This window comes from Castanea sativa, chromosome 11 (genome assembly GCF_040712315.1).
Source record: "Castanea sativa cultivar Marrone di Chiusa Pesio chromosome 11, ASM4071231v1".
Taxonomy (NCBI): Eukaryota; Viridiplantae; Streptophyta; class Magnoliopsida; order Fagales; family Fagaceae; genus Castanea; species Castanea sativa.
The window spans coordinates 39,324,679-39,352,493 of record NC_134023.1 but is presented as its reverse complement, the minus strand read 5'-3'; the positions used below and the strand labels follow the sequence as shown (position 1 = coordinate 39,352,493).

The window sequence follows — 27,815 nt, the reverse complement described above, 5'->3', positions numbered from 1 at the left end:
AAAAACGAAAACCTGTGATTTAATTCTAATGCCAAAGAAGCCCTTAAATGTCATTACGTAAGTCATAAAGTCAATGGAACTTAATGAACCTAACAAATTATCCTATGTGTCGTTCAAATCCCACCTTCTCCTCCTCTGGCCCATTAGTTGGAAAAGAAAAACTTGAGTGAGTTAATGCGGATGAGAAGTTCACCATTATGTTTAGAAAAAAAAAAAACATTAATCAATATTCTATCTCTCTCTCCCTCACTAGGCATAACTACGGGTTACGTTTAGTTGGTTTGAGGTTCCAACAACAACTAAACCAAACCATTAGTGAAAAATAACAAAAATTGCCATCGACTATGAAGAACCACGATCTTGACTGTACGTGATGGTCGAATTTAAAATGATAAATGGCAAAGGGCAATGGGGTCGAGTTCATTAGATCTTTGCTTGATTTAGAAGCCCTTTAAAATCTCTATGAATCGGTTTGGCTATGTTTGATTTCAAACCCGACACTTGAATTGAATAAGATTGGTTTTTGGATAGTTCAATCCGCCGCCAATTGTAACAATTTGAGTCCTAGCAAGTTAGTTCAAGTTGAACTTGTGTGTTAGTTTGAATGTGATTTCCTATCCTTCACACTATCCACCTATCATTTCCCCTCTCTCTCTCTCTCTCTCTCAAATTTTTTTTATTTTTATTTTTTGTGCTCAACCTTGTAACATCAAACTTGAATCCGACTGATATAATAGAACTAATAGTCAGGTCCACTCTCCACTGTACGGATCCATGCATAGTCCACACATGAATGTGCATCACGTGAATTTTTATTTTTTTTATTTTTCCCTTCTGCTGGCACGTGAGAGTTTGTTGTAGTAGGTAGGTCTAGATTTTTATTCACGTTGTATCAATTTCCCATAAAATCTCGTGTGTACTGTTAACAATTAATCAAAACAAACTCCCCAATTCCCAAAGTAAAATAAATGGCCTTCCCTCCCTAACTTTCAATAGCTCCACCACGATAAATTATATAGTTGTTTTTTGTCCACTTTTTTTACAAAAAAAAAAAAAAAACTTCAATTTTTTTAAAATTATTAGGTTAGAAATTAAAAAATTTTTATAACTCAGTAATTTTATATAGGTGTGAAGACTTACACTTGTCCACTATAAAGATTTTATAATTTATCCACTATGTTGTATTTGATAGTAAGAGTTTTTATCTCAGTACTTAGAAAGAAGTGATTCGGATGATAACTCCTTATCCATTATCATCTCGTAAAATGAGATTGATGAGCTCACTCCGAAAATTTCATTTTTTTTATTTAGAAAAAAAAAAAAAATCCAAAATAGGCTCCTCCGGCCGATCCAAAACGCTAAATAATAAAAAAATTTCAAACATGGCGGTGGGGCCTTAAAAAAATAATTCAACCATTGGTAAGAACAAGAACTAACAACCAAACAAATCAACCAACCAACCATTTGTTTCATATAGTCTAGTCTATTAGTATTATTATTATTATTATTATAAATACAATTTCCCTCTAACTCTCTCATTGCTCTCTCTCTTTCATATTCACATTTTTGAGATTCAAAAAAAAAAAAAAAAAAAATCCAAAATCCTAAGAGTCTGTGTGAGTAGTGATGGCAGGGAAATGGGTGCGGATGGTGACGGCGCAGACTCCGACGAACATAGCGGTGATCAAGTACTGGGGCAAGAGGGACGAAGCCCTCATCCTTCCTGTCAATGATAGCATCAGTGTTACTCTTGATCCCGCCCACCTCTGCACCACCACCACCGTCGCCGTCAGCCCTTCCTTTGATCAGGACCGCATGTGGCTCAATGGCAAGGTTCTATTTCTCTCTCTCTCTCTCCCTCTCTCTCTTTGAATTCTGTGTTTGTTTCCTGGGAAAAAAAAAAGTTAAAAAGAGACTTGAATTGACTTCCTGTTTATTATTGATTATTTAATTAGCTTTTTAAGGATGCAAACTTCAGATTTTGGCTTTAATGATGGGTATTTATTATCAGTTTGGCTGATGAGAAAGTGTTGGAAAATGAAAGGAAAATTGAAGTCTAAGAGTTTTTTTTGTAGTTCAACTGACACTTTTTTGCAGGATAATTTATTTGGTGTTTCCAATGGAAGGCATTCAAGTCTCCTCTCCCCCAACTATCGAATTGTCAAACAAAGTGGAAAAGAAGTTGAAGATTTGAATGTTAACTGATTAATCATGTTGGATTAATAATAGTAATGTTAATCATAGTTTCATAATTTTTGTGGCTAGAAAACGAAATTCCTTCGAAAAATTGAACGTAATTTTTATTTCAAATGTAGAACAAAAAAGTTGACTTTTTTTGTTTTTTTTTTTTTCAGCTATCAAGTATTCTTGTGATCCTTTTACTTTTCTAATTAATTTGTGGTGATTTTTGCTCTTCTTCGTTAGTGTAGGAGATTTCCCTTGCTGGAGGCAGGTTCCAAAGCTGTCTGAGGGAAATTCGCAGTCGTGCTTGTGATGTTGAGGATGAGGAAAAGGGTATCAAAATTGCAAAGAAAGATTGGGAAAATTTGCATTTGCATATTGCTTCCTACAACAATTTCCCTACTGCTGCTGGGTTGGCGTCTTCGGCTGCTGGGTTTGCTTGTCTTGGTAGATGATCTCTTTATTTACCCCTATATAGTTTTTTTCTTGTCAGTTATTATTTTCTTGCAGTATGCTAGTAGGTCAGGTTCCATTAATTTGAGCAGTCAGCTTGCTTATTCCTGCAATATGAATGATGATTGAGTTGGTTTTCACTTTTTTAAAAATTAGTAACATCAGGGGGTTTTGGTGTTGAGCTGCTTTATTGTTATATCGATCAAAAAAAAAAAAAAAAAAAAGAATCAGAAGGACAATATGGGTTTATTCCTTAAGTCTAGCCTCATTAAAAATTATTGATTATACACATTTTAATGGATCTGTTCTATTAATCGCATCTCCAGCTGAAGTGTATTCTGAAAAATGCATGACCATTCTTCTTATCTTTTTAAAAGCCAAACTATCCAATCATGACTGTTCAATATAAAGATTCATTATTTTTTTTCTTCTTATTTTTTGGCAGTGGGAAGATTTTTCACCTGCCTCCAAATTTTACCTATGTGTTTCCTGTTGTTTTGCATGGACTTCTTGAAAGCTATGTCCAAAGAAAAATTACAAAGGGATATAAGAAAAAACATGTATCTGAAGAAAAAAGCTTAGTATTACATCATTAAACAGTGAATCACAGTATCTTGTAGAAACTGAAGAACTATCAATTAATTAATTATCCTATAGTTGAATTCACATATTTGTTCCTGCAACTTATTTTGGGAGACTACCAAGTTAAAGAATTTTTTTTTAAGACTGCTATAGGACCAGTTATGCTCTATGGTACTGTATGTTGGTTTATGATATTCATAAAATGACTGTAGTTGAAATGAGAATGTTACAATTGATAAGTGGAAACATAGGGAAATATGAGATTCGAAATTAGCTTAAAGATAGGGGTGTCCCTTATTGAGGAGAACAAATGAGGGAAAGTCACTTGTGTTTGGTTGTATTCAGAAAAGAGTGATTTAAGTTGAGGGAACAAAAAAGCTAGACAAATTTGTGTCAATCAAAGAAGAAACAAAGAGTATGACGTTGGATAGAATAGAATGGAGGAAAATAATACATGTGGCTTACCTTGACTAGTATCTTGAGGATTCATAACAAACCCAAAAAAATTGGGACTAAGGCTTGGTTGATGTTGTTTTTCAAAATTTGGAGGCTGCCAAATTAGACATCCTGCATCATCAAGTTATGGTAATTCTCATTTACTTTTCAAATGGGCCAACGTAAGTCTTGAATGGAATAAATAAATCCAATTCTGAAACTGTGCATAAGTCTGTATGTTTTCCCATAAGATTCAAGTTAGAACTTTGTTGGTAAAACCCTATCATATGCCCCAAAACAACTTGTTTGTACATGCTAGAATGTCTTTTGATCTTATTTTTGCGTGTGTTAATAGAGATAAGAATATCTTTTGTTATTCACTTATTCTATAATATACAACTATCCTCAACTTTTTTGATTTTTAGCTTAATTATAATGGAATGTAAAAAGTTGACATATTATTACAAATGACCTCATAGTAACCCGTATTATTCTAAATGACTTCAAAAGACTACATATTGGAGCATGTTTATAATTAATTATTTTTTTTCTATTTGCAGTTTTTGCACTTGCAAAGCTAATGAATGCTAAAGAAGATCAAAGCCAGCTTTCTGCTATTGCAAGGTATCTCATTCTCTGTTGTTATATATTCAATTTTAAGCCAATTGAGATTTGTGCTCAAATGGAGCTCCCACCTCTCATGATAATGGGTGGAGAGTAAGGTGAGGTCATGGGTTGTCATGGGCTCAAAACCTGCTCAATGTGAATGTGTGACTTACAAAATCAATTTTACATTGAGTATACCTCCTATGTACTTGGTGTTCATTAATTTCTACTTATAAAATTTACTACTTACCAAATCAAATGTCTTGTACTCTTATATTGAGGGATCCAACATCTATTGCTGTAATTGGAAATCACATCTTTAAAATTTCTTTATTTAAATTAATACAGACAAGGTTCAGGCAGCGCTTGTCGCAGTTTATATGGTGGCTTTGTCAAGTGGATCATGGGAAAAGTAAGTTTTATTTTCCCATGTTCATCTTACGTGCCTCTTGTCAAGAAATCATGATATTGCTTTGAGTGTTTAGTTCTGATTCTATGTACCTTGATATGTTAAGGATGAGGATGGAAGGGACAGTCTTGCAGTTCAACTGGCAGATGAGAAACACTGGGATGATCTTGTTATTATTATTGCAGTGGTATGTCTCTCTTTTTTCTTTCCTTCTATATTTGAATACATGGAAGTTTTTTAAGAAGCGTTAAATGGATGGGGTGCAACCCAAGCATTCGTGAAGTATACAGAGGGGCAACCCTAAAGAAAAGAAATAGAAAGAAAATTGGAAACGTGGGCAGTAGAGCTTCTTTTCCTCCAGTTTATGCTGTACTTTTTTGTTTCTAAAGTTCTCTCAGTAGTTGGCTTGCCAAATTCATCTCTGAGTTGATTATCTGTTGGATGTCTCTCCTGTTTTGTAATGAGATACTTTAGGTGTGTTTTAAATTTTTGAATTTAGATACGATGAAGGTCGACCTTTCTGATCAGTTAATCTCCATGATCATTCTATTGATTTTCAAATAGGAACACCACTGTCTCAAATGTGTCTCCAATTAATGTCAAATATTTGGTGTGACTTTTTATTGGGCAGTATATGTCAAATCCATATCTGCAATCTTGTTTTATTGCCTACTAGCTTGTATTTTTTCTACAAGAGACAATCATGTTTCGGTCTTGATTTTAGGTAAGTTCAAGGCAGAAGGAAACAAGTAGCACCAGTGGAATGCGTGAAACTGTCGAAACAAGTTTGCTATTAAAGCATAGAGCAAAGGTAGTTTTTGTATATCTTTCCTCCTCTCTTTTAAAAGGTCATTGTTTTCAGAAATAGAAAATTTGTGGGTTTAACATAGTGTTAGAATCATTTCATGAAACTAGCAAGGGCTTAACACATGGTACATGGCTCTCTCTTTTTAAAATATTTTCTATTGATTATGGATTTGATGGTTGAGATAAATTTTATTACTTGAAAGGAGAAAAGATAGGAAAAAGCTAGGAGAGAGAAAAGAGAGGAGAAAATTTTGAGAGAGGAAGATAGCACAAAATCATGGCTAAAATTACTTTTATACCCCGAAATACTTGAAGGTGAAATTTAGATTTTTTTTTTTGGTCATATAAAAGAAACCAAGAGAGAAATTTAAGAGTTAACTCAAGTTTTGCTGTATAAATTAGTATAGAATATTGGATATAGTAATATATTAAAACTTGCATGGTCATTTTTCAGAAAAGTTTTTATTTGAGTTTGAATTTAATCACATTTTATGCCTTCCTTCCCCTCCCCTCTTTCTCTCAAGGCCTTTTCTTTTAAGTTCCATTGTCTATTCAGCTTTCTGAGTTCCACTTTTGGCATTGTAACAGGAAATTGTACCCAAACGCATAGTACAAATGGAAGAAGCCATAAAAAATCGTGATTTTGCATCTTTTGCACAACTGACTTGCACTGATAGTAACCAGTTTCATGCCGTTTGCCTGGACACATCTCCCCCAATATTCTACATGAATGATACATCCCATAGGCAAGTTCTGCTTTAAATTTTTGGGTATACACCATCAATTATTTCTATATATTTTTGTTGTTGAGTGCAGCATTAATCCCTGGAATTTAATATTGATGAAATGAAATCACCATTTTTCAGGATAATTAGTGTTGTTGAAAAGTGGAATCGATCTGAAGGAGTGCCTCAGGTTTTATCCCCTCACCCCCACCCCCACCCGAATTTCTTTTCTGTTTAATTTTATGATTTTTCTTTAAAAATAGGTTGAACCTTCCCCTTCCCCCTTCCCCCTTCCCTTGGGGCCAAAGAAGAAAACCCAGATTGAACCAAGGTTCCCAGCTTGCACTTGCTTGGTGCTTTGTGAACAGTCATTTTTTAGTATATTTGTTAATGAATTATGCTTTGACTAGTGAAAAAAAGAAAAGAAAAAGAGTTATAGATGAAGGTTTCTTTGAAATTCAATATATTAGCATGCGTGATTTCTTTACCTAATGTAATGATAGTATTTAGAGCAATTGCTTGAACGCACTCATATTTAGGCCATGAAGATTTGTTCCAACTTACTAGCACATTTTTGGTTTTTTTTTTTTTTTTTTGGGGGGGGGTGGGGGGGGGGGGGGATTGGCCACTAATAGAACATTCTATTTCCTGAAAAACTAGAAAGAAATCAGCTCTCAAAGTTACTTTTCATATATTGACAAAAATGAAATAAGATTGATTGTTTTAATTTGGTACTTTATGGCAATTTCTCCTGAAGGCACCAGGCCTTGGATATTGTTGTTTGCGTACTAGTAAAGGAATCAGAAAACCCTCTCAACATTACAACGCCAAATTGGCCTTTGCTTCATGAGTGTCAGAATGATTTACAGCCTTGATTGCATTATGTCGTTCTTCATTTTGTCCAATAATCCAAAGAATTTAAAGTTATGCTGTTCTTTGTGTGACAATGTCATGTGACTTAAAGACTAAATGAAGAAACACTGAACTCAAGCCACCTGGTGTTGGATTGCCCCAGCTCATCCTGTTACTGTCAGTAACCATGTTGATTATTTTGATATCAGTGATATAACAATGTAAAATATGTAAATGATCAAGTACTGCCTAATCCTTTTGTTACCAAACAATATTGGTTGATTATGTTGAATGTATAATTAAGATTGAGAGAACTGACAGGTGGCATATACTTTTGATGCGGGGCCGAATGCAGTGATGATTGCACGTGATAGAAAAGCTGCCAGCCTTTTGCTTCAGAGGCTGCTCTTCCATTTCCCTCCAAATGCGGATACAGATTTAAACAGGTGATTTGCATTAAGGTTTTAGTGTTTTACAGCTAGGAGATAAAATGGTGAAAAATCTATGTACAATTTCTTTGCAAATGTCTAGAGATCTTTTTTTTTTAATCTTTTGCACTGCCCAGGGTGAGTTTCATGAGGGACCATTTTTTTTCACTGATGTTTTTTCTTTCAGTTATATTATTGGTGATAAGTCAATCCTACAAGATGCTGGGATTCAGAAGAAAGAGGATGTGGACGCTTTGCCGCCACCTTCCAAGATAAAAGATGACATTCCATCCCATAAATTTAGGGGGGATGTTAGTTATTTCATCTGCACAAGACCTGGGAGAGGTCCAGTTTTGCTTTCTGATAAGAGCCAGGCTCTTCTCAACCCCGAAACTGGGCTACCTAAGTAAATTTGGACGAATCGGTTCAAGTGCTTTATGTATTCTGTATCAGGCTAAATCAACTCTCTGAGCCTTGGGAGTTTTTCAATTAAATATCTTTTATATTGTGCCTGTGGTCACTGAAATGATTATCTAAATTGTTCTTCATGAATTTCTGTTTATGGGTCTTCTGTTGTGTAGTTGTAATTTATTTTTTGCTGTTTAATTTATGAGGGTTACATACTCATTATCTTTTTGACTTGGTTAAGAATAAGTTGTTTATTGCTTTACGAGAATTTCAAATGTAACTCGTAAGGCTTGTAACTTTTTGGGTAAATCCCTAATAATTGTTTGAATAAGAGTTTTTTTTTCCTTTCAAATTCATTTTTCTTTACCATATTGAAATTCAAATATATTGGTACAATTTTACCAAAAGAAATTGATAAAAGTAGCATACGCCAATAGGCAATAGTTATAAAAAGGAGAGAGAGAGAGAGAGAGAGAGAGAGGAAAGAGGGGGCTATGCTTCATCTTCTTTCTATTGGTTAAATATTGCTTAAACACAAGGTTATCTATGATAAGTGTACTGTTCAAATTATTTAGCTGCATGAGAAGAGGTGAATTTCGGCAATGAAAAGGTAGAAGAGAGAAGAGGGATGATGTGAGCAAAGGAAGAGAAAAAGTAATTTTGACAATACGATTGCCAAAATTGCTGCGGCCCAATTTTTGTGCCCGTGCTAGTCTGCCCAGTCTGCCCAACGGACTGAAAAAGGGAAGAGAAAAATTTGAATTGTGGCAATACCACTGCCAAAATAAAAGAAAGGAAAGAAAAAAATTGGATTGTGGCAATACCATTGCTGGAGAGAGGGAAAATTTTTTGGATTGTGGCAATTAAAGTGCCAAAATTGGAGAGGAGAAGAAAAAAAAAAAATTTGTATTTTGGCGAAATAGGAGGGAAGAGAAAAAAATTATTTCTAAGGTAGTTTTGTTTGACCGAAACAGTTCCTTATTTGTGAAAAAACAAATTATGCCAGAGATCTCTAGCATTAAAGTTTCATTTCATTGCAGAAGCTAAAAATTATTCGTCTTGCATGACCTCTTTTCATTGCAGATAGCCTATAAAGCAATCTGTGAATCGGTTCTCTGCAAAAAAGATCTCGGATAACTTACGCATAGATTTTGCATGAAAAAAAAAAAAAAATTAAAATGCAAAGTCGCAGGGATTCTTATTCTTTGTGTGAAAACATGATGGCGTGCAAAGATTCTCACCTCGAAAATCAATACAACATATACAACTGGATAGTTACGGGTGAATCTAAAGAATTAAATGCAATACACAAGAGTGCCCACAATATATACAGAAGATTCGGTTAATGAGTGTCTTTAGGGTACACATTAAGTTACTTATATATGGTAAAATTTTCTTAGAAATTAAAAAAGTTGTCAATCATTTTTCAATTATTGAAATTTTTTTTTTCAAAAATAAATTATTATTGTGTGCTCTTAGGGCACACATTAACAAAATCCATATGTATATATATGCCATCTATCCCCACTCTCATTCACATAACCATGGCAAGAGCAAGAGGCAATTGGCTTTTACCTCCTTTTCTTGATTACTATGAAAGTGAGAGAAATTCTGACATAAGTGAGAGAAATCTCAACTCACAAGCGCAACAATGGATTAAACTTTGAGCACTATCTATTAGACTGATGATTAGTCGTTGTAAAGTAGATCGAATATTTAAGACAAGCCTATGATTTATATTTTTTTAAATTTTTTTTAATAAAGTGGTGTGTTTAAGTTCATAATTTTATTTTAAAATTAATGAATGCAATGCATTTATAAATCCTCTTAACTCTAAAATTGGTTAGTTGGCTTTTAGCACAACATCATTTTGTAATTATTTTGAGTACCAAATATAAATTTGATTATTTAGTTATAGAGTTGAAATACAAGATTGGTGTGAAGACTAGAGGAAGAGTAGAGTTGACTTCTCACATATACATCATTTTACTCAGAAAATTTAAAAATAAAATAAAAATGAGTGGAGGAAAATAATTGTGAAATGAGTTGCCGAAATAGGAGAGAGAAATTTTTTTTTTTGTAAAGCTGCCAAAATAGGAGAGAGAAAATTGGTTGTGGGCATTGAGTTACCGAAATAGGAGAGAGAGAAAATTATAATAGCGTCAATTGAGTTGCCAAAATAAGAGGTGGGAAGAAAAAAAAAAGTAATTGTGGAAATTGTGTTGCTGAGAGAGAGAGAGAGAGAGAGAGAGAGAGAGAGAGAGAGAGAGAGAGAGAGAGAGAGAGAGAGAGAGAGAGAGAGAGAGAGAATTTAAAAGGGCAAAGGTGTTGAAAATAGGAGAGAGGAGAGATAAAAAAGTTATGAGAAAAAAATGGTAAAAAAATTAAGTAATTGTGGCAATTCGGTTGCTGAAATAGGAGAGAGAGAGAGAGAGAGGTAATCGTGTAAAGTTGCCGAAATAGGAGAGAGAAAAAATGGTATTGTGTGGCAATTGAATTTTCGAAATAGGAGAGGGAAGACAATTATAAGCGTGTCAATTGAGTTGCCGAAATAGGACGTGGAGAGAGAAAAAATGGTGATTCTGGCAATTGACTTGCCTAAATAGGAGAGAGAGAAAAAGGTGATTCTGGCCAACATGAGGATGAAAAAGATGATTGATTTGCTTGCACACTGTAAAAAAAAAAAAAAAAAATCCTTCATGTGTATGATTTGTCCGCACAATGTGAAAAAACATAGATTCTTTGCATGTGTATGATTTGCCTGTACTACAAAAAAGAAGAAGAAGATAGAAGTAAAAGTGAATCTCCGTGTATATTTTACTAACTTGTTTGTTTTAGAGTATTGTCCCATCTCGATATTTATTGTGTTGTATTTAGTCAATTGGCATATCTAGTTATACGGTTTAAAATATTAGAATTTAACTTATATGCGAAAGAACTTACATCCTATTTAAACAGTACTAATGTTGACTAAAGTCTCCTTCTTATTCTTCACTTTTATTCCCCTCAAAATTCTATCAACCATTTTTAATTCATAAGTGTTATACATTTTACAAACAACTCTAAAAACAACACTTGTTCGTTATTTATCTCCCGCAAGGTTAGTTACATCTCTAAAGTGGTTACTTTTCTTCATGGTTTTAAAAATCAAACTGATCAAAGAACAAAAACGGGATTTGTTATTGGTTTTCTAGTTCAATTAGGGTCGGACAAATGGTTGAACTGATGACGTTATAACTAATTAATTAATAATTTTAAATTATAAATATATATATATATATATATATATATATATTCATACGTGTTATACATTCTACAAACAACTCTAAAAACAACACTTGTTCGTTATTTATCTCTCACAAGGTTAGTTACATCTCTAAAGTAGTTACTTTTTTTTTTATGGTTTTAAAAATCGGACCGATCAAAGAACAAAAAAGGGATTTGTTATTGGTTTTCTAGTTCAATTAGGGTGAACCGATGGTCGAACTGATGACGTTATAATTAATTAATTAATAATTTTAAATTATGAATATATATATATATATATTTATATTATAGAGGGATGTCTCCACTAGATGGATTCTGGCCTGAGGAAGGCCTATCAAAGCAACAACATAAAAGGTCTGGTCTGGCCTAGATCCTAACATCATAGACCTAAGGATCGAGGAGGGTTGCAGAGTGACTCAAGCTACCTACTGAGGTTAGTCGAGAATCCCTTGCTGAGGAAAGTGTCAATAGTAGAGCCGAGGATCAGAGCTCCTCCCAGAATTCTTGTCAAGGACTCGGAAGAGACAACATAGATTTGAAAGTAATAGTCACCTCCGCATTAATTAGATGTTCTTACCTAATGTCAACAACATTAAATGATGAATGACTGACTTAAGCAATAAGAACACCCTAAAAGTCTTCTTTCATGATCAACAAGTAGGAGGGAAGGTGTCTGATGTGACAAACATCTCTTAACATCCAGCAAGATAATGCACAGCTAGAAAGGAATGAGCCGGGGAGATAAAAAGGTGGACCTTTCCATGAGGGAAAGGGACTTGGTATTTTAGAGAAGAGAGAGAGAAAAAAATAGAGAGCTTTGTATTAGTCCAACAACTATTGTACAGCTCAGCAAAAGCCATTTTTAGTGAAATATAGCCAATCAATTCATCTTGTTTTTTAGTTTTTCTGTTCAGTCTTCCCATTGCAGATTACTCTTTTGTTCCTTACAAATTAGTTGTGTCGATCGGATACATTGAGTTTGTTCTTCATTGTCAGTGTTTTTGACCACCTCTCCTACCACACACACAAACATGATAATTTTATAACTAGTAATATTTAGTTTAAATTTTTTAAAAATAATTCACAACACATAATATCAAAGTTATACTAAAGTTCATTTATTATTTTATTTATATATATATATATATATATATTGTATATTATAGTATGTCTATCACTTATATAATATATTATTATTTAAAAATAATTTATAATATATTTGTGTTGTATCACTGTATAGCCTTAGATAAAAAAAAGAGACCGACCAACAAAAAAGGAAAAGAAAAAGAAAAAGAAAAAGAAAAAAAAAATAGCCTAAGCCTCTTCTCAAAAAAGAAAAAGAAAAGAGTATTAAGCTAAGCCCTCACGTCGAAAGTCATCACTCATTAAGCCCTCCACCGATCCCACCTACACTACTTCTTTCTTTTTCTTTTACCGAATGAGCCAACGAGTCTAGAGTCTAGCTCCACTTCTTTAAGCTTTCTATTTATTTTCTCTCATGGGCCGTTTGGATTGAGGGAGAGAGAAGAGAAGTAGAGTAGAATAGATTTAGCCTAAAATTAGTCTATTTTAAGCCAACTCTACTCTACTCTCCTCCACTCTCCCTCCTTCTCCCCTCTATCCAAACGGGTTATTAAATTTTGATTATGCTTCTTCTTCTCCATCTCTCAGACACTCTCTCTCCTAAAAATTTGAAGAATTAGTGAAGTTGAAAACGACTAGGTAAATGTAATCCACTGTAAAAAATTATCAAGATAACCCTTTAATCTTTACTTCTACCTCTCTGCAAACATGCGTGTCTTTTTTTAATAATATATTTGATTTTTTTTTTTTTTTTTTTTGTTGTTGTTGAGAAAACACTTTGTTTTCTTTACATTGGTTTAATTGAACCGTTCCAAAACTGGTCCAACAGTTCCAGTTTTTCGTTTTTTTTTTTTAATATTAAATAGCTGGTTTTTTATTTATTTATTATTATTATTATTTTTTTATTTCTACTTTGTATGTAATTTTTCAATTTTTAAGCATAACCGAACCGGGTTGATGCTAATTCTTGTTGAATTGGCCAGTTCGATCCGATTTTTAACTAAAATTAAATCCAAACTTAATCCAAATTAAACCATTCATAGCCCAATCCAAAATCAAAACAAAAGCAAACAGCTAGCACATTCACACAAACTTTTCGCAAATTACAACCTTGACCCCAAAACTTTTCAATATTACAAGAATGCCACCAAACATTTTCAAATTTACATTTTGCCCCCAAACTTTCACAATTTTTTTTTTAATCCCAAACTTTCATAAATTGCATTTTGCGTTGGAAAATACATTTGTAGCCTATTTAGAGGAAAATGAGAAATGGCTTGTAGCATTTATTATCTACGTAGTTCGACACCATTTTGGCATTATCCTTCTTTTATATGGGGGGAGTTTGCATTACACATATATTGAACCACGTGGCAACTGCTGGCCATGTGTGTTTACAGTATTAGCAGCCATAACACTGAAATGGAAGATAAATCCAGATCAGCCCAAAAATCTATAATAACTGGATATAATACAATTTATAGGATACTATTGTATCGTACCATTCATGACCACTTACGATATATCCATAGGATACGAAACTTTTTAAATACAATATGATATGTATTATGTATATATGATACTGATAATTATGTATTATGTATATATGATACAATATGATAATTATGTATAGCTAGTTAAGGTATCACTTGGCGGGAAGGCCATAAGCAAAATTTGAGATTCATTGTCAAATTGGGAAAATCAAATCATTTCAAAAATTCATATAAAACTCATTTTTCATGGACCATAACTTGCTCCTCATCCATTATTCATGTCGAGAATTGTTCAAACAAACAAAAGGCCATTCCTTGAATTAGAGTGTCCACTCATATCTTAAGATTGTGCAAATAAACAAAAGCTTGAATTTGCAATGGTGAAGCCTCCGTCTATCACAAGATTATGTCCACTCACATATTTTGACTCATCACTTCCCAAATAGAGAGCAGCCTCAGCCACATCCTCTGGCTTGAGAACCTCACCCTTTAGGCTTGAAAAAACACTGGAAATTCTATCAGTATCCAGCTGCTTTAAGAAATCATTTAATAACGGCGTACCAATCGCATACGGTGACACACAATTCACACGAATGCCAAACTGTCCAAGCTCCACTGCTGTATTTCTCATTAATCCAACCACACCAAATTTTGAGCTTGTGTAGCCATGCGTTGAACCTCCTGCTATGATTGAGGATGTGCTAGCAGTTGTGATTATACTGCCTTTTCGAGCTGGGATCATCACACGGGCTGCATGTTTTGTGCCAAGGAAAGCACCAACTAGGTTGACACTAACCACTTGCTCAAATTCAGCCTTGGTGGTGTCAAGGATGTTGAGTTTGGCTGCTCCAGCTATACCAGCATTATTGAACATAATGTCTAGCTTACCGTACTTGGAAACAGCATGGTTAACAGCATTTTCTACTTCCGTTTCCTTAGTAACATCACAATGGACAAAGGATGAGGATTGAGGATTTAGTTCTTCGCATATAGAGTGACCCAACTCGTCTTGGATGTCTGCGATTACAACTTTAGCTCCATGTTTGGAGAAGATTCTTGCAGTGGACTCACCAATGCCGCTAGCCCCACCAGTAATTAGTGCCACTTTTCCTTCTAGCCTGTGACATATTTGCATAAATTATCTCTCAAATTTAGTCAACATTAATTCGATGGCACATCTGCATAAGATATTTGTTATAGCCACAAGGTAATGCATGCAGTGTCTAACAAAAAAAAAAATAGAAAAATTATTTACTTGGAGAGAGGGAAATTTCAAGATTTATTTTCATAGAGTATTGCTATTCTTTAATAAATTAAAGACGTAAATGCACTTTTAGTCCTTACATTTTGGTTTTTTTTTTTTTCTTTTCATTTTGGTCCGTACATTTTAATTTCACCACTTTTAATCTTTAAATCAATTAACGCGTGTTATTTTGGTCATTTCTGTTAATTAACAGACGGAAATACCTGAGGTGGCTGATGGAAGACTTAAATATTATTAAAAATCCACATCACCCATGACACTTCAGCAATTTCCGAATCCATGTCACCCATCACAGAATCCATGTCAAATGCCATGTCAGCATTTAAATTAATTAAAAAAGCCAGCTAAGAAAATTTTAAAAAAGTAAATTAAATTTAAAAAAAAAACCTTAAATCTAATTTAAACTAAAATCATTTCTTAAAATATAAAAATTCATAATCGTTTTAATTCTTTTTGTTTTTGTTTTTGGTTAACCTTATCAGCTTAAAAAAAAAACCTTCTGCACTCTCTACCACTAATCTCAAACTCTCTCTCTCTCTCTCTCTCTCTCTCTCTCTCTCTCTCTCTCTCTCTCTCTCTCTCTCTCTCTCTCTCTCTTCACCCTACACTCTCTACCACTAAGCTCACAAGCTCAGCCTTCTTCTCCACCAGGCGCCAGAGCTCACAAACTCACAAGTAGACCAACGACGAGAAGATCAGTGTGAGCAAATTAAGGCAGCAGATCAAGCTTCTCTCTTGATGCGGAGAAAACGATGGGAATAATGTATTTCATTGGAAAAATGAACTCAACCTAGGTGAGAGAGAACGATGGCATTAGAGCTCTGGATCGGAGTGGTCGAGGTCGCTTTGCATGAGGAGTTTTCTGCCGGAGAAGGAAGGTAGAGAACATTGGTGCTTTTGTGTTGTTGATGGCTGATTTAGGTTTGTTGATGGTGGATTCGGTGCTGTTGATGGCAAGTTGATGGTGGATTTGGGTTTGTTGACAGCAGATTTGGTGTTGTTGATGGCGAATTTTGGGTTTGTTTGTGTTTTTTTTTTTTTTTTTGCCCTTGATCTTCTGGGTTTGTATGTGTTATGAGTTTGTTTGTGTGCTGAGATTTTTCCCAAACTGTTATGGGATTTTTATTTATTTATTTTATGCAGATTTGTATATTTTTCTGAATTTGTGGGTTTGATTTGCTAGAGGTTTCAATGTTGATTATGTTGGAATTTTTTGTGCTAAGATTGATTTTGAGTGGGTTAGTCAATTGGGTTTGTCTTGATTTGGAGAAGAACATGAAGAATGAAGTTCATGTTCTGGGTTGGAGGTTCCTGGGTTTGACATTTTTTTGGGTTGGTTTTCTCATGTGGGTTTGGGTTTGATGATTTTTTCATGTTCTGGAGGTTTGGTGGAGGATAGAGATTTTGTATGAAATTTTGCATTGTTCTGGGTTTGATTGTGCTCTTGTTTTGGGTTTGATTGTTCTTGGATTCGGGAGAACATGAAGAACAAGTTCTTGTGTTCTTACCTAAAAAATAATAAAAATAATAAAAACAATAATAATAATAAAATTAGAATTTAATTGGCCACATTAGCATTTGAATTGCCAGTAGTGCACTCAATTTGACTGACGGAAAGGACCAAAATAACTCGCGTTAATTGATTTAGGAACTAAAAATAGTGAACTTAAAATGTAGGAATCAAAATGGAAAAAATTCAAAATGTAGAGATTAAAAGTAGATTAACGCCTAAATTAAACATACAGAGGCAAGCTAGATAGCTAAAATTTTTTCATACCTTCTTGCTGCAGCCGAGACTAATGAGAAACTTCCCATGGTCGACGAAGTTAGAATATGTGTAAAAATGAAAAATGAAACCCGAAGAGCATCACCAAACTACCTTGTGATCTCTCCTTTGCGATGTAACCAAAGTATATAGCTAGAGGCAATGTCCCACCCCCCTGCATTTCCCACGTGTTTTTTTCTTTTTTTGGTTGAAGAAACGTGTTTTAGTTTACAGGACAAATAGCAGCGCGTCCCACAAGAACTGGACCCACATCATGTTAGGTAGAATAGTTTGGGTCGTACTATCAAAGTTGTACCGTCGTCAATTTCAACAAAAACGTTAGGGAGAATAGTTTGGGCCGTACTATCAAAGTTTGTATCGTCGTCAATATTAACAAAAACGTGTATGTATAAATATGCTTAAAAGATATATTAAGATATAAAGAATAATTTTTATGTATAAAATTTAAATATTATTAATAATCATTCAGGGTATTCTTCAATACAACTTTTGTATATGTATAAATATGCTTAAAAGATATATTAAGGTATAAAGTATAATTTTTATGCATAAAATTTAAATTTATGATGTAGTTCCATATTTGACTTTAAAATTAAGAAATAAAAGTCTCTAAATATAAATAATTTAGAATATATTGTGCAAAATTGAATTTTAATTATAAAATCTAGTTTGATTTTCTTTAAGTTTTGCCTGTTAATATATATAGATTAGAGAACAGTTCTTACATTTTTTTCATGTGCCTATTTTCACTCTGATACATTTTTATCGTATGAGTTTATTTGAGCATGTAATTTCTACCTTTTTCTGAAAGTAATGGTGGTCTAAACTCAAGGAAGGAACTGAGGCAAGGTGATCTCATCTCTCTATATCTCTACATGTTTGCTATGGAGTAAAAAGAACACAGGACTCACCATGCGCTTTCCTAACTGAGGCAGCTAGGAAAATTCATTTAAAGTATTTTTGTTTTTGTTCTCTCTCTCTCTCTCTCTCTCTCTCTATATATATATATATATTTTTTTTTTTTTTCGTTTTCTCTTTTCTAGATAGCGATCATTAGCTTCAACTGCGAAAAGCATATGCCACACTCTCTGGTTCGACGAGATTTTTCATAATAATATCATATTTTCATTTGTTATATTAACGTCATCATCTATGGGTTTTTTGCCATTACAATAAACCATGAAGTCAGAATATATGTTGCGCATAGCCGCTAAAAGATTTTAAGAATGAATATGTGATTGGAAGAAAGAACTTTAAATATGATTATATCCTGCGTGGCAGCTATTGTACATGTGGGACACAGAAATTTAAGAAGGTAATATTGTCACGTATCATATCTGATGCCGAGGAGGTTGATACAGTTCCGAGGGGACCATATTCTCGGATGGCAAGGTCGAGGAGGCGAGCCTTGGCCACGTCAATGGCACACTACCAAAGGAGGTCACACTGTAGAGGAATAGCTTCAGAGAGGGGGTTAGTCTTGATGTGTCTGAAGGGATGGTTGCTGCTACCACATTTAATGCATCTCACCAAATCCCCTGGCCGCATTTATGTGAAGAAGACCCCTGAACAGTGTTGTTTTGGTTGCTGCAGCTCACAGAAGATTTGGGAAGGCGTTTGATGGGACAAACACTCGAGTAGTGGCCTACATGATCAATAAATGGAGGGTCAAGATCAGTTGAAAGATGCTATATAATGTAAGAGATCCCCCTATATAATGTAGCGAATCTTTCTTGAGATCAATCTAGCATAAGTATTTGTCCCCGGACCTTGGCCGAGGACCAGTATTCTTCATTGTTCCTTGTCTTTTTCTTTGTCTTCAACTGTGTTAGGTTATTTGATTCAAGTTCCCACCTCTACAAATTCATTGTATTACGTTAGCTCATTCGTGGCACTTACAATTGGCGCCGTTTGTGAGAATTTCACTTAATCTACACACCTTCAAGGAGAACGCCAAAGGATGTCCAGTAGTGAAGGATCCGTGAGCTCTCATCCTGGGTGGCAGGACCAGTTCATAAACCTAAAAAATTGTCGGGACCGTGAGTTAGCTAGGTTTGAGTCCAAGAGCTCGAGACTAACCTGTTCCAGTCAACGCAACCACAGTTACTTGAGATCGTGAAGCCATCTCTCAAATGAGACCATTGGCCAAAGACGGGAGGTGAACCATCAACACAGGTGAGTAAAGAAGAATAAGAGAAACCAACAGAGTAGGAGTCTCACTGCGAGCTCGGGCTCTAATTTAGAGCCAGAGCAAGGCCGGCGTAGGAGAGGCAGGACGCCTCCCAGCGAAACGGAAACTAATCCTTCCACAGATTTGCACAGAGAAAGGCGGCACCGCAGGCGCCATCGCAAGCTGCACTTGCCCATCCCTTGGGGAGATAGAGGCAAGGACTCCATGAGCAAGGCCCTTTCCCAAATATCCAAGTCGCCCTTCACGAGGCGGATCGATAGGGCTGAGCTGCCCAATCTCTTCACGCAACCCACCTTCACCGTTTACAATGGGAGGACCGACCTCATAGAGCACGTTAGTCACTTCAATCAGAAGATGGCCATATACACCAGAAACGAGGCTTTGATGTGTAAGGTGTTCCCCTTCAGCCTCAGCCCTGTGGCAGTGAGATGGTTCGATGGACTACATGAAAGGCGGCACCGCAGGCGCCATCGCAAGCTGCACTGGCCCATCCCTTGGGGAGATAGAGGCAAGGACTCCATGAGCAAGGCCCTTTCCCAAATATCCAAGTCGCCCTTCACGAGGCGGATCGATAGGGCCGAGCTGCCCAATCTCTTCACGCAACCCACCTTCACCGTTTACAATGGGAGGACCGACCTCATAGAGCACGTTAGTCACTTCAATCAGAAGATGGCCATATACACCAGAAACGAGGCTTTGATGTGTAAGGTGTTCCCCTTCAGCCTCAGCCCTGTGGCAGTGAGATGGTTCGATGGACTACATGAAAGAACTATTAATTCCTTCAAGGAGCTCACTAGGGCTTTTGGTGTGAGGTTTGTTTCGTGCAGTAGGGAATTGTACAACAAACTGGACTGGGACTTTGAGGATGTTGTAATACACACCTTCAAGAGTGTGCTACTCACCGAGTCCAACCTATGGGAGTCCCTCACCATGAAACCTGCTTGGACCATGAAACAGTTGATGGATCAGATAGACGAGCATAAGAGGGTAGAAGATGACTGAGCACAAATTAAGGGAAAGTAGAAGATAACCGCTTTAGTAAGACAAGGGGAAATTGGCCCAAAGCAAACTTCCGTAATCAGGGACAGCCGAGCGAGGTCCAACCCGTCAAGTTGGTGTTTAGGGTCCCAATCCACCAAATACTGCAGAAGTTCCAGAACGAGCCTTACTTCACTTAGCTACACAAGATGGAGGGAGACCCGACTCAAAGAAATCAGTTAATGTATTGCCATTATCATCAGGATAAGGGGCATACCACTAAGGAATGCAAAACCCTGAGGTCGTACCTGAATCATCTGCTTAGGGAAGGAAAGCTAGGAGAGTTCATGAGTGAGACCTCGGCACAAAGAGGAGCCCCACATCAGGGATACCAAGGAGGCCAAGCACCATGGCCCTTCTTGGGAACTATTTATGTTATCCTTGTCGAACCTGAGCAGATGTTGGCCATGAAAACAGGGGTGATGTCCGTGTCCCCCCCCAAGTTACCAACTTCAGCTGAGAAGACCTCTGCAAGAGGGCCAGGACAGGGCCTAGTCTAGTCATGGGTTTTTCTAACGAAGACCTGGTTGGCATTACCTAACCCTATGTTGACACTACCCAACCCTATGTTGACACTCTGGTTGTCACAATGTGTATTGGAGGTTTCGACGTACACTGGGTAATGGTCAATGGGGGAAGTGGGGCTGAAATTATGTACTCCAATCTGTTTAGAGGATTAGGGCTAAAGGAGACAGACTTAGAGAGTTTCGGAGCCCCACTCATGGGGTTCGATGGGAAAGTGGTGATCCCAAAGGGGAGAATCAAACTACCGGTCCAAGTAGAGAAGGAGGAGGTGTTGGTGGACTTTATTGTGGTGGACGCATATTCACTATACACAGCTATTTTGGCTCGGCCGTGGCTACACGCTCTTGGAGCTGTATCATCCCCTTTGCACCAAAAGGTGAAATTCCAGATTGAAGGTTAGGTTGAAGAGATATGAGGATGCCAAGCCTTGGCGAGACAATGCCTTATCGTAGAAATTTACCACCAAACCCCTCTGGAAGGATTGGACGAGATGCCATGAAAGTTATAGCAGTTAATGCTTACTGCGGCTAAGGCCGAGGATGATAAGGTCAGAGCAGTAGAGGCCTGTAAGTGCCTCACCAAGGTGGCTATTGGGAGAAATCTCGTTAAATACTTTTAGGTAGGAGCGCATTTATCACCGATAGAAGGGAAGAGTTGGTGGCTTTTCTCAAGCAGAATATCGATGTGTTCACTTGGGACCCATACGAAGCGCCAGCGATTGATCCAGACTTCATATGCCAGCTGAACGTGAACCCCGAAGCTCGGCTAAAGGAATAGCTACCTTAGAGATCCTCCGATGAGCATTCCAATGCAGGAAAAGAAGAAGTCAACAAGTTGAAACGAGCTGGGGAAATAAAGGAAACTTATTATCCAGATTGGCTGGCTAACACTATGGTAGTAAAAAAGAAGAATGGGAAGTGGAGAGTTTGTGTGGACTTCACTGATCTTAATAAGGCTTGTCCCAAAGACCTCTTCCCTATCTTGAGGATAGACCAGTTGGTAGACGCCACATTCAGACACCTTCGTATGAGCTTTCTTGATGCTTTTTAGGGATACCACCAGATCCCTCTAACGCTCGTCGACCAGGAAAAAACAGCCTTTAGGACTCCCTTCAGCAATTACCATTATCAGCTGATGCCTTTTAGGTTGAAAAACACAGGATCCACCTACCAGAGGATGGTGACAAGAATGTTTAAGGCCCAGCTGGGTAGGAATATGGAAGCCTATATAGATGATATAGTGATAAAAAGCAAAGTTGCATTTGAACACATACAGGACTTGGAGGAAGCTTTTTCAGTGCTCAGGAAACACTAACTGCGGTTGAACGCTTCAAAATGTTCGTTTGGAGTGAGCTAAGGGAAGTTCTTGGGCTTTATGATAACACACCATGGCATTAATGTTAACCCAGATCAAATCAAGGCCATAAACGACCTACATCCACATCGGAACCCTAAAGAGGTGCAGCGGTTGACGGGCATGACAGCAGCCCTGAATAGGTTCATATCATGGTCGGTTGACCGATGCAGACCATTCTTCCAACTTTTGCACAAGTGGAAGGATTTCTCCTGGACTGAGGAGTGTGATCCACTGGTGTTGTCCTGTCCTGGGCAGGAGGAGGTCCTCTATGCCTATCTAGCTGTCATAAACCATTCGGTCAGCCTCTTCTTGATTCGGGTCGATTCCGGGGTTCAAAGACCAGTGTACTATGTCAACAAATCGCTGCGAGATGTCGAGACGAGGTATTCTCACGTAGAAAAAACCATCTTAGCCATTGTCCACGCTACCAAGAAGTTGCCACACTACTTCCAGGCATATATGGTGGTGGTCCTGACTTAGCTTCCCCTGCAAGCAGTATTACGGAAATCAAACTATTTTGGAAGGGTAGTGCATTGGGGAACCATGCTAGGGCTTTTGACATTAAGTGCCAACCGAGGACATCAATTAAAGGACAAGTCCTAGCTGACCTCATTGTCAAGTTCTCAGAATATCAAACCAAGGAGGGTGTACAAAGCCAAGAAGCCGTTGGAGTTTTTTTTCGCTGAAAGTTCCCCTCCATAGACTGTGTACACTGATGGGGCTGCCAACCAGAAGGGCTCGGGAGTTGGAGTTGTCATTGTCTCCCTAAATAGGATAGTTTTAGAGAAACCCCTGAGACTGTCCTTCTCGGCCACTAACAACGAGACCGAGTACGAGGCATTATGGTCAAGATTGGAGGCAGTAAAAGGCTTGGAAAGAAACAACTTAAAGGTCTTCAGTGACTCCCAACTGATAGTGGGGCAAGTATTGAGAGAATATGAGGTTAAGGATGCAAGCTTATTTGGGCAATATAAAGCAACTCCAGGCACACTTTCAGGAGTTCACCCTAAAGCAAAAACCACGGTGTAGAAATTCCCATGCTGATTCACTAGCCACACTAGAAACAATGTTCGATGGTGCTCTATTGCGATTAATCATAGTGGAGGAATTAGACAAGCCAAAGTGGAAATATCAGAGCTCAACCATGGTGCAGTCAGTCCGAGTTGGACCTAACTAGATGAACCCCATACTGGCATTCCTAAGGAGTGGAGACTTGCCAAATAATAAAGTAGAGGCCACGAAGATCCAGAGGCGCACCTCACAATACTGGCTATCTTCAAAGCAAAAATTGTATCAATGATCTTTTTTTGAGCCATACCTGTTGTGTGTACACCCAGAAGCAGTGGAGCCGTTATTGGAAGAGCTACATGAAGGGATTTATGGGAGCCACACATGGGGAAGATCCTTGGCTCACAGAGCCCTTACCTAGGGGTATTGGTGGCCTAGTATGCAGAAGTCCGCCAGGGATTACATGAGGAAATGTGATCAATGCCAGAGGTATGCCCCGAATATCCACCAACACGGAGGGGTTTTGAACCCGTTCTCTAACTTGTGACCTTTCGCTCAATAGGGTCTAGTTATCGTGGGCCCATTCCCTCGGGCTACTTCAAACCAGAGATGATTGCTCATTGGGACAGATTATTTCATGAAATGGGTAGAAGCAGAACCGTTGGCTAACATCCGAGACCAGGACGTGAAGAGAATCGTGAGGAGGAACATTGTCGTGCGGTTCGGCATACCTTATGCCCTTAGATAACGGGGACACAATTCGACAGCAAGGCCTTCGGGAGATATTGTAGTGAACTTCGAATTAGGAATAATTACTCTACCCCTGCATACCCACAAGGAAACGGGCAAGCCAAGGCCACCAACAAGGTGATCCTTGATGGTCTAAAGAAAAGACTGGACGAGGCAAAAGGGAAATGGGTAGACGAGTTGCCCCACGTACTATGGTCATATAGAACTACCCCGAGAAGATCAATTGGGGAAACCCCCTTCTCCAAGACGTATGGAGTGGAAGCAGTTATACCCGTGGAAACAGTTGGCCTACTACCAACACAAGTTGAGGCAGGGTAATGATAAAAAGGTGAAGTCTTGGCCACTCGTGTCGGGGACCTTGTCCTTAGGAAAGTGGTCGGCAATACAAAAAACCCATCTTGGGGAAAATTGGGGCCGACTTGGGAAGGCCCTTATCGCATCACCTTAATAGAAGGCATAGGTGCATTTAGACTAGAGGATCTAGATGGAAACATTGTACTACAACCCTGGAATGTAAATAGCTTGAAAATATATTATTATTAATACAAGCACATCTCATTTGTTATTCCTGTATCATCCCAACTAAGGGTTAAACAGAACCTTGGCCATGCCTAGTCCCTCGGACCCATGCCTTGGGTAAATTAACGCCCTAACATATCTCTAAGGTTAAACAAAACCTTAGCCATGCCTGGTCCCTCGAACCCATGCCTTGGGTAAATTGACACCTCACACATCTTTAAGGGTTAAATAGAACCTTGGCCATGCCTCGTCTCTCGGACCCATGCCTTAGGTAAATTAACGTCTCACACATCTCTAAGGGTTAAACAGAACCTTGGCCATGCTTGGTCCTTCAGACCCATGCCTTGGGTGAATTAACACCCCACACATCTCTAAGGGTTAAACAGAATTCTGGCCATGCCTTGGGTAAATTAACACCTCACAACCTCACTAAGGGTTAAATAGAATCTCAGCCATGTTTGGTCCCTTAGACCCATGCCTTGGGTAAATTAATGCCTCACATTTTCACCAAAGATGAGACCTCGGCATATGCATCATCTAGGGAAAACAAGGACTCATGTGGCAACACCCAAATGGTGAAGTCACCTTGGGTTTTGGGTAAAGGTTCTGAAGGTGCGTTCATGAGATACTATTGAAATGAGAGACCTCAAACACCTATTCTACTAAGTGTTTTGTTTGTCTCTAAGGACTTAAACACTTTTACCAATTATACAATTTCTAGTACTAGCACATAGTCATTTTTCTCACTAATTACGTGGGCTTAATTTACTTGGATTAACAACAATTCATTACCGTTAGTATGGGTTTTCACCCTTAGAATCATCATTAGTCTAACTTCTTAGCAAGAAACAATACAATTTCTACATTAATCAAAGTAAAAATTCACTTGTCATAAAGCAAAAGTTAACATCTTTTCATTAATCAAAAAGGAAAAATACATCACAAACCATGGCAAACTGCCACAAAAAAAGATAAAATAATAAATATATAAAAAGAAAAGAAAGGTCCCAACTAAGTCTGGGTTGGAGTAGGATCTTCTTTGCTGGCTGGTTAGGGGACAGGAGGATCATCAGCCTTGCACGAGGTGGCCTCCTTTTCCTAGGCGGCCTCCTTTTCCTAGGCTATAGCTTGAGTCTTAGTCAGCTTGGACTCCTTTGTGTTGGAAGTAGTTCCCTTGCCTTGGCCAACCTCTAAGCCCTTGGTCTCCAGCAAAGGCTTAGCTTGGGAAAGCCCTTTGCCTTGGCCAGCCTCTTTGCCCTTAGACTCTAGCCGAGTTCCACTGAGGGCAGCCTCCTTGTCCTTAGCCACCTCCACCACCTGGCCTTGGCCACCAGCCTTGCCAGGCCCTATGGAGGTCTCTGAGGGAGGAAGAGAAGCTTGGGTGATTGGAAGCTGCTCTAGTGCAATTGTTTTAGGGGCAGAATCTACCTTAGGGGCTGAAGGTGCTTCATGAGCTTCTCGAAGCTCTAGTGGATAATAGACATTCTCAGCTCTCCTTTACTTCGAGGCAGTAGGAACTCCTGTCAGGTTCAATGCCTCGGTCCACACCTCAAGGCAATAGTCCCTGCAGACCCCAGCCAATTCATCAGCCAGGCGGACCTCGGTATCCTTTGCTCCAAGGTCATAGTATTTTTGATCTGAAGCCTCCGTAGCCTCCTGAGCAATCTCTTTAGCTTTCTTCAGCTCTACCTTCAAGTCCTTAACCTACTAGTTGGCTGTGGCCAGCTGTATCTCCTTATAGTGGGGCTTTTTATGCTGCTCCTCGGTTTTCATCTGAGCATTCTAGATGCCAGCCTCAACACTCTTCCTGTCCCTATTAGCAATGGCTAGCTCCAAAGCAAGCTCCTTATTCTTCTTCTCGATAGTGGTCAAGGACTTACTGGTCTTTGCGCGAAGGTTGTCTGCAAGTCTAGTCTCAGATCGGGCATCTTTTACCCACTCTTCGGCCATGAATACCTCCTGGATTGCTTACGTAAAAAGGACAAAGGAATACCCAATCAGATAAGAAGAAAATGACCTAACATGAAGTTAGTAAGAGGTGCCGAAAGACTTACCAATGCCAAGTCCCTCTTCAGGGACAAAAAGAGATCTTGCTGCTCCAAATTCTTCAGAACAGTCATATCCTTCGGCAATAGTAGGGTCTACTCCAAAGCGTTTGCAACATGTTGGGCGTTCCCCCTCTGGAACTCCCTGATGGAGGAGTTCCATGGTATGGCAGCACTGTCCAGCTCTAGTTGAGGGTTCCACACCGGGTTCAAAAGATGCACCTCAGCCACATACTCAGCCTCCTTACTCTCTGCAGAGGAGGCCCTCTGCTTGCCTTTGTCCGTCTTTGGCATCTTCGGAGGGACCCCCTCGTTGGAAGGGACCAACTTTCCCTCCTCGATTACCTCCTTATCCTTCTTTCTCTTCCTCAGATTAGCAGGCGTGAATGGGGAAATTGAAGGACGAGGAAGCTGAGAGCCCGAGGCATCCTTAGACGCTGACCCCTTGGACCTGCCTGCAAGGAGTTCACGGAGGCTTGCCCCTTTCTTCCTCTTCTATGGCATTTCTTCTTCTTCTTCTTCTTCCAAACTACTAGTTATACGTGCAACGACGAGCTTGATGGAACGAACACCTGAAGATCAGTCAAGTTCATATTCCAAGGCTGAGACCTTAATCACAAGCTCTCCCTACTCCTTCTCTTTTCCTCAAGCCGAAATTGGTCTATCTCTTCCTTGAGCGACAAGCACAAGGAAGTTGTTTCTTCTCTTGGAACTGCTACTTCACAGGGAGAACGATCAGAGGTCAACTTGACCTGCACGAAACCTTCTTGGGCTAGGAATCCAGGCACCGAAACGTCAATCTGAGCCAACTGAGAATCACCTGCTCTGATCGCGTTGCCCACGTCCTAAAACTTATCGGACAAGGGCTTGAAATTAAGAATAAGATGGGCAACTCTCAATTGTCTATCCTCGCTCATGAACACCTCGGATCTCAGCACTCTGTTGAGATCTAGCACGTTGACGAAGTTAAGATTGAGGGACACGAATATTTTATCTGTGAAAAAGCCGAGAAGCAAAACCACGGTTAGAAAGGTGAATCATCAGTCAGAAGAAAACAAACTACTAGATAAATCAAGAAAGAGGCAAACTACAAAACTGATTCCCGTGCTAAAAGACCTAAACCTAGGGTACCCTACCTGGTGCTCCCTCTTAGGTTGGGCAGTGAAGATCGTCGTGCCATTCACCCAAGACGACTAGAAAGTCATCTTTCATGCCCTTGTTTGATTTGGGGAGACATGAAATAAGCCTAACTTAGAAAGACCTAAACTTAAGGTAATAGCTAGAGTCTAGAAGAAGATGGCTCTCGTACATCCAAACAACATCGTGCCAGGTGAGGTCCAACCCCATGTACTCGTTAAGAGTGTTTACACTACTTAAGACTCTAAACAGGTTAGGTGCGCATTGATAAGGGTAGATCCTATGGGCGATCAAATAGTCCCTTGTCACTCTACCTATGGGAAGCCTTATTCCCCCTTCTACTAAGGCGATCATTGAGATAACGACCTCCCCCTCCCTTTTGAGGGTGTGCCAACCACCCAGAGGGCAATACCGCAAGGAGACACCCTAGGGAATATGATACAAGGCCCTAAACCCCTCCATACCTA

The 27,815-nt window shown here is 38.3% G+C and overlaps 2 protein-coding genes across 2 annotated transcripts; one reads left to right on the top strand and one right to left on the bottom strand.

The window, feature by feature from the left end:
- The first annotated feature begins 1,479 nt into the window (after positions 1-1,479).
- LOC142615713 (diphosphomevalonate decarboxylase 2-like) lies at positions 1,480-8,238 on the top strand. The gene is made up of 10 exons (XM_075788482.1): positions 1,480-1,833; positions 2,430-2,628; positions 4,212-4,275; positions 4,606-4,669; positions 4,773-4,853; positions 5,391-5,477; positions 6,062-6,219; positions 6,340-6,388; positions 7,372-7,496; positions 7,666-8,238. Exons 1-10 carry the CDS (start codon positions 1,627-1,629, stop codon positions 7,886-7,888), a joined length of 1,257 nt encoding a protein of 418 aa, XP_075644597.1. The 5' UTR covers positions 1,480-1,626; the 3' UTR covers positions 7,889-8,238.
- A 5,664-nt stretch (positions 8,239-13,902) lies between these two features.
- LOC142615519 (borneol dehydrogenase, mitochondrial-like) lies at positions 13,903-16,906 on the bottom strand. The gene is made up of 2 exons (XM_075788257.1): positions 16,771-16,906; positions 13,903-14,847 (listed from the first exon to the last, which is right to left on the bottom strand). The coding sequence occupies exons 1-2, from the start codon at positions 16,806-16,808 to the stop codon at positions 14,070-14,072; spliced, it is 816 nt and encodes a 271-aa protein (XP_075644372.1). The 5' UTR covers positions 16,809-16,906; the 3' UTR covers positions 13,903-14,069.
- Positions 16,907-27,815: the final 10,909 nt, after the last annotated feature.

What these genes read in the sequence shown, in the direction of transcription:
- LOC142615519 (XM_075788257.1), bottom strand. Translation starts at nt 16,808, where the DNA reads ATGGGAAGTTTCTCATTAGTCTCGGCTGCAGCAAGAAG. An exon ending in GTCTCGGCTGCAGCAAGAAG is followed by an intron (nt 14,848 to 16,770) that starts GTATGAAAAAAT and finishes AATATGTCACAG; the next exon opens with GCTAGAAGGAAAAGTGGCAC.
- LOC142615713 (XM_075788482.1), top strand. Translation starts at nt 1,627, where the DNA reads ATGGCAGGGAAATGGGTGCGGATGGTGACGGCGCAGACTCCGACGAAC. An exon ending in TCAAGTGGATCATGGGAAAA is followed by an intron (nt 4,670 to 4,772) that starts GTAAGTTTTATT and finishes TGATATGTTAAG; the next exon opens with GATGAGGATGGAAGGGACAG. An exon ending in ATGAATGATACATCCCATAG is followed by an intron (nt 6,220 to 6,339) that starts GCAAGTTCTGCT and finishes ACCATTTTTCAG; the next exon opens with GATAATTAGTGTTGTTGAAA.